This window comes from Syngnathus floridae, chromosome 6 (genome assembly GCF_059516105.1).
Source record: "Syngnathus floridae isolate MCC-2025c chromosome 6, RoL_Sflo_1.0, whole genome shotgun sequence".
Classification (NCBI taxonomy): Eukaryota; Metazoa; Chordata; class Actinopteri; order Syngnathiformes; family Syngnathidae; genus Syngnathus; species Syngnathus floridae.
This window is the reverse complement of record NC_142418.1, coordinates 1371176-1378015: the sequence shown is the minus strand read 5'-3', so window position 1 is coordinate 1378015 and position 6840 is coordinate 1371176. Positions and strand designations below refer to the sequence as shown.

Sequence of the window (6840 nt, the reverse complement as noted above, 5' to 3'; positions counted from 1 at the left end):
CTAGACATTAGGCCTCTCATCTGCTTCCACTGGTATGTTCTACAATGGAGCTGGAGACCTGGTCCTACATTTCATTGCTCAGTGTAATTCACAACTGGGAGAGACACTAGCTGAACAACAGAAGCAGGTCCAGTTGGGCCACGCAGAGTAAGTGCATGAAACAACACACACACGCACACACTAAAATCTATAATGATGTTCAAATGTAGTATTGTAATAATATAATAATGTAATAACTTTGGGTCAAAAATGCGGCTATATTAGATGACTATCTTGCAGACCAAAGAAGACTACTGACTTTCTAAGAGAAGCTATTGAGACTAGACTGAGGATGCACATCACCTACATAGAAACATGGCCACAGGTAAGGTGCATGTTATGACGTGTCGCAGCATGAATAAGCATAAGACCCGTGCACCTTTCTAATCAGAATTTTAGACCAAAAAATAAAAAACCTCCTCCTATTGCTCTCTCCTCAGGCGATGAGCATTCTTCTTCTGCCTTACAACATCCCAAAAAGTCTGGAACACCTTGCTACTCTTGTGGACGACATCTGGTACTATTCTGGAGACAGATCTACAGATGTGAGTGGGTCTGAGCTTATGCGTTGCTCTCAAACCTTTATATACCTGCTTGCTCCACCTTGTTTTTGGGTACTTGCATGTATTCATTTATTTATTTTTATTCCACAAAGAATTATGTTTCATATTTTTCAGTTATATGAAGCACCTTATCAAAAGGGTTTGTTTTTGTCACGGATGGAATGGAGCAGGGCGACCAAGTGCAGCTTGGACCAGGGTTTATTGGAGGAACTAAAAAGACAGACTCGGCAGACTGACATGACTTAACAAAACAATAACATGACTGACGGACTAACCGAAACAGACTTGAAAACTACAGGAACCAAAAAGACATGAAGCGTGACGACAACAACAATGATCCGATGGGGAGTGAGGGGCAGACAGGACTTAAATACATGACAGGTAACAAGAGGCAGGTGAAAATGATCACACTTAATCATGGGCACACAGGAGTGGAGGGGCGAGCACATAGGCACACAGACAGAAACTAAGACAATATGCACATAATAAGCCAACCGGGGAGGAGACGTGACAGTACCCCCCCCCACAAGGGACGGCCCCCGACGTCCCAAAATAAAAAAAAACACCACCCACGCGATGCACGGGGGGGGGGGGGGGGGAAGCACACCAGACCAAGTGACCTCACTTGTCCGTGGCAAAGTGAGAATCGGCAGCAGCAAAGTCTTATCCACGCACAGTGGCAAATGGGAAACAGCCGCAATCGGCGGCATTCGGAGAGTCCACGCCACAATCGGTGGCATTCGAGAGTTCACGCCGCAATCGGCGGCGTTCGGGGAAGTCAGGACCGTAATCGCCGGCATTCAGGGAGTCAGAACCACAATCTACGGCATTCAGGGAGTCTAAACCGCAATCGGCGGCATTCAGGGAGTCCAAACCGCAATCAGCGGTGTTCAGGGAAATCAGGACCGCAATCGGCGGCATTCAGGGAGTCAAAACCGCAATCGGCAGCATTCGGGGGAGTCTAAACCGCAATCGGCGGCATTCAGGGAGTAAGGACCGCAATCGGCGGCATTTGAAGGAGACAGGACTGCAATCGCCGGCATTCGGGGGCGTTTAAACCGCAATCGGTAGCATTCAGGGAGGCTAAACCGCAATCTGTGGCATTCAGGTAGGCTAAACCATGATCGGCGCCGTTCAGCGAGGGAAAACCGCAATCGGTGGTATTCAGGGAGTCTACACCGCACTCGGCGGAGTTCAGGGAGTCTACACCGCACTCGGCAGCGTACGGCGTTCAGGGAGTCTACACCGCACTCGGCGGCGTTCAGGGAGTCTACACTGAAATCGGCGGTGTTCAGGGAGTCTACACCGCAATCGGCGGCGTTCAGGGAGTCTACACCGATATCGGCAGCGTTCAAGGGCGTCTAAATCGCAATTGACGGCATTTAGAAAGGCTAAACCGCAATTGGTGGCACTCAGGGAGGCAAAACCGCCATCGGCGGCATTCAGGGAGTCTACACCGCAATCTGCGGCGTTCAGGGAGTCTAAACCGCAATCGCCGGCTTTTGAGAGGCGGAGCTGCAATTGGCGGCATTCGCGGAGTCATTACCGCAATCGGCAGCACTCTGAGAATCATTACCACAATGGCGGTATTCAAGAGGAGGAGCAGCAATCGGCGGCCTTCGCGGAGTCATTGCCGCAATTGGCGGCACTCTGATAGTCATTACCGCAATTGGCGGCATTCGAGAGGCGGAGCAGCAATCGGCGGCATAGGAAGCCAGCGCTGTGTGCAGCAGCAGGAGCCACCACGCTCTGCAGGAGTGGGAGCGGGGCGCGGGACGATTGCGTGTCCGGCGCAGGTGGCTCGAAGTCCGGCGATGGCCGCGGGTCCAGTGACAGCCGGGGGAAGGCCCGATGGCAATCGCGTCCGGCCTGGCGCCAGGAGGAGCTTTGATGGTGGGTGCGGGTCCGGCGTCGCGGGAGCGAAGTCTGATGGTGGCCGCGGAGCCGACGGGGCCAGGAGGAACTCCAATGGCGGCTGCGGAGCCGGTGTCGCTGGAGCGAAGTCCGACGGCGACAGCAGAGCCGATCGCGCTGGAACAAGCTCGGACAACAGACGTGGATTGGGCGTCGCTGATGGGAGCTGCTGGTGAAGGGAGGTCCAAGTGCAGCTTGGACCAGGGTTTATTAGAGGAACTCAAAAGACGGACTCGGCAGACTGACATGACTTAACAAAACGATAACATGACTGACGGACTAACCGAAACAGACTTGAAAACGACAGGAACCAAATAGACATGAAGCGTGACGACAACAACAATGATCTGACGGGGAGTGAGGGGCAGACAGGACTTAAATACACGACAGGTAACAAGAGGCAGGTGAGAATTATCACACTTAATCATGGGCACACAGGAGGGGAGAGGCGAGTACATAAGCACACGGACAGAAACTAAGACAATATGCACATAATAAACCAACCGCGGACAAGACGTGACAGTTTTGAGGTTCTAATAACAAAAAACTGCATATTCTGACAAGGTAAGTTAATGTATAAAAAGAGAACTCGTTTGTTCCGTTGCACTTTGTTTATGATACAATATAACATAAACATAAACACAAACGAAGAGCTGAGAACGGGCCTGACGTAACATTCAGAGTTATTCAAATAACTATTACATAATCAACACGTTTATAAAACCATCTGTGTCACTCCAATTCATTAAATCCATCGATTGTCCTTTATGTCAACAATGCCGGTCGGGTGCGTGCCGCTGACGGCGCTTGCGCTTCAAAATATTCCACAGGCCCATATAACGATATATAAATTATATCTCAAATAACTATTACATAAGGAATAATATTATCAATCTATCTGTCACTCCAAATCATTAAATCCATCGATCAAATTCCTCGTCCTTGGTCAACAACGCTGCGCGTGCGCCCTGACGTCAGCCTCGTTGTTATTCCACAGATCTAGTATATAACTATATTGTAGCGTTAACAAAGTACAAGGAAAGACGTGGGTTTGGTAAACGGCTCTTTATTTAACAAAACAAGAGTTCAACGAGCCAACAACTACTGAACTGTAACGATAAAAACATATACAAGTTGCTACATGAAATAAAATATATCAAATAATTATAACATAAATAGTTCACCGCCACACGGCCCCAAGCACCGGCGTCGATTTCCAAGCCTGTGGTGGTGTGGACTTCCATCCCCGGAGGTGGCACTTCCAGCCGTGGAGGTGGATTCGAGCTCCATAGAATAGAACCGGCCGTGCATAAAAGCCATGTCCGAGCCCTTTCCACCATCCCCGCCCCGGACAGCCACCCGGCCGAGCGCCGGCCCCTGAATTCCATCCACGGAGGTTAAAGAGAGCTCCGTAGAGTAGGACCGGGCGTGCGTAAAAGCCATGTTCGAGCCCCATCCACCGTCCCCAGACAGCCACCCGGCCGAGCGTCAGCCCCCGACTTCCAGCCACGGAGGTGAAAGAGCGCTCCGTAGAGTAGGACCCGGCGTGCCTAAAAGCCGTAATAGTTTTTCAAACCTTCTGTGTCACTCCAAATCATTAAATCCTTTAAACACTTCGTCCTCTGTGTCACTTACAAACAAAGCCGCTAATGATGCCGGTAGTACGTGGGGCCCTTCGTAATCTTCGTCATCCCGTGATCGAATCTTTGTCCTTTATGTCAACAACTGCCGCGCTGCGCCGCTGACGTCACTTGAAATTCAAATTACAGTAATCCCTTGCTACATCGCGGTTCGTTTAGCGCGGTTTCACTTTTGTTTTTTGGTTTTTTTATTTTGAAAATTTGTGAAAAAATTCACATATAAGTTGCTCCTCAGTATAAGTCGCCCCCCCACCCAAACTATGAAAAAAAACCCGCGACCTATAGTCCGAAAAATATGGTATACATATACAGTCCCTGACGAGTTCTGTCGCTTATCCATGTTGTAGAAACAGACGCTTATAACCTGACTTTAAATTCATCCTGTCATGAATAAAGCAGGGTGACCAAATGTAACCAAGGTTTATTGAAGGGAGTGGAGGAGAGGATGAGGGGAACAAACTGGCAGGAGAACATATCAGGACTAACAGGGAGGCAAAAAGGCAGGAACAAACAGGAACTAACAGGCAGGGACTGGCAAACGCTGATTACGGCTAGAACAGGCGGGGAGGGGTGAGTGCACAGACGCGGGACAGAGACGCAAACGGAAACCATGACAGCAAACGCTGACACGTGAGCCTCGGAGGAGTAAACATGGATAATGTCAGGTCTAAGTACCATCAGACATTATTTTACACACTGAAAGAAGAGGAGAAGACAACCAGTATTTCTTTGCTCGCAAGGAGAATAACGTAGAAGGCCCAGTTACAGACCTCCACCAATTCTGGACTCCTCTTCCGCTATCTCCTCTTTTTATTTTGGGTTGCCCTGGTTACAAAAGGCATTGCTACACTAAAGGGAGGGGAGATTGTGGCTGTAGCAACACTGATTAGCTAACTAATGAATGTGTGGTGTGAGGCCTTGGCCGATTCGTGACCCCAGCAATGCAGAGTCTGTCCTTAGTTGGTTGGCAGCCTTGTCCTAGGCTGTGATCTCCAAACGTGCTGGGTGCCGTGTCCCTGTAAAACAATGCTCCAGACTTTCTTGCTAAGTTTCACACAATAATAATAATAAGTAAATAATCAGATACCTTTCGTGCAAACACTCCAACAAACATTAAGTAAATGTGAGATAACATGCATGAAGTTTACTTCAACAAACATTGAGTAAATATGGAATAACTTAAAAACTGTCCCGGTCAACAAGAATTTATGAATAGAAACTACACGGTATAAAAGAGAAAGAACTTCTCTTGAACTAAACAAAGAACAAAGGTGTTCTGTTCATAACTAGTGAGGGCCTCTCACAGATAAGAAAAGGAAGGGAGTCTAAGAGCTCCCCAGAGCTAGACAGATATGTTTGCTTGAGCGAACGTATGAGGCCTCCGGTTCAGGCCGACCAGCGCTTCTGCAAAAACAATTATTCCAACAGATAAGCTCCACTCTGCGTGGCGATCAGCGCCACGGAAGAGCGGAGAGGTGATACATCCATTGGTTTTAGAAATTACTCATAGGAATGACTCATAGGAAACTCCCCAGAATTAGGTGTAATATATGAAAATAATTTCGTTTCACTACGCAAATATTGATCACACAGAAAGGTCAGATTTTGGTAAGACAAAAGTTTTGTCGCCCACAGAAAGTAATGTGAAAATCAAACAAATACCCATCCATCCATCCATTTTCTATACCACTTGTCCCCACGGGGGTTGCGGGCGTGCTGGAGCCTATCCCAGCAGTCATCGGGCAGTCGGCGGGGGACACCCAGAACCGGTTGCCAGCCAATCGCAGGGCACACAGAGACAAACAACCATCCGAACACGCACTCACACCTAAGGGCAATTTGGAGTGTTCAATCGGCCTACCAAGCATGTTTTTGGGATGTGGGAGGAAACCAGAGTGCCTTGAGAAAACCCACGTGGGCAAGGGGAGCACATGCAAACTCCACACAGGGAGGGCCGGAGGTGGAATCGAACCCACACCCTCCTAATTGTGAGGTGGACGTGCTAACCAGTTTGTCAGGTTCAAGATCAGCAAAAGGATCAGCAGACAAAACCAGTGAGGCAGAATATTGAGTCTTTTCTCGCGAGGAGTGCATCCAGACTTACAGCAATCCAAATACACTAAAGGTCTGGTTACACCCCTCACTCTTTTTATTAAGGAATGCCCTACCCACAATGTGAGACTAGCCCCTCAGGTGGGGGAAAGCGCGGGCTTTGTCTCATGAGAGAAGAAACAAGATTCTATGTGAAAAGAGAAGTTGCAGACAGGATGCCATGAGAAACAAAAAGTGTGCAAGGACAAAATGCTATGTGAAATAAGAAGTCACAGACAAGACACCATGAGAAAAGAGTGCAAAGACGAAATGCTATGTGAAATAAGAAGTCACAGACATCAACAAAATAGTTTGAGCTATCAACAGCTTTCTTGGATTCCCAGAGATGTAGAAGGTCAGGAAGCTCCAGACAGCATCGTATGACTTGTTGTGGACTGGTGGACGTCTGCAAGGCGAAACAGCAAGCATTCTGTGCAATAATTTTATTAATAAATACTCATTAGGGAACGCATGCTAACATATATGTACAATTTATCCAACACAGTGCTCCCTAATCAAACAAATAATCAACTTCAAATACAAAACTACATTTCATAACATTGGTGAATGACGTTGTTGTGCTATTAGAGCCA

General features: G+C 48.0%; 1 protein-coding gene across 2 annotated transcripts in view; it reads left to right on the top strand.

Moving 5' to 3' along the window:
• coq9 (coenzyme Q9 homolog (S. cerevisiae)) overlaps positions 1-6840 on the top strand; it is a 79460-nt gene that overhangs the window by 24319 nt on the left and 48301 nt on the right. For both annotated transcript variants that reach the window (XM_088378582.1, XM_088378581.1), the window contains exons 4-6: positions 5-147; positions 280-364; positions 480-584. In XM_088378582.1, coding sequence (XP_088234708.1) covers positions 5-147; positions 280-364; positions 480-584 — 333 coding nt within the window. The remainder of the gene's footprint in view (positions 1-4; positions 148-279; positions 365-479; positions 585-6840) is intronic.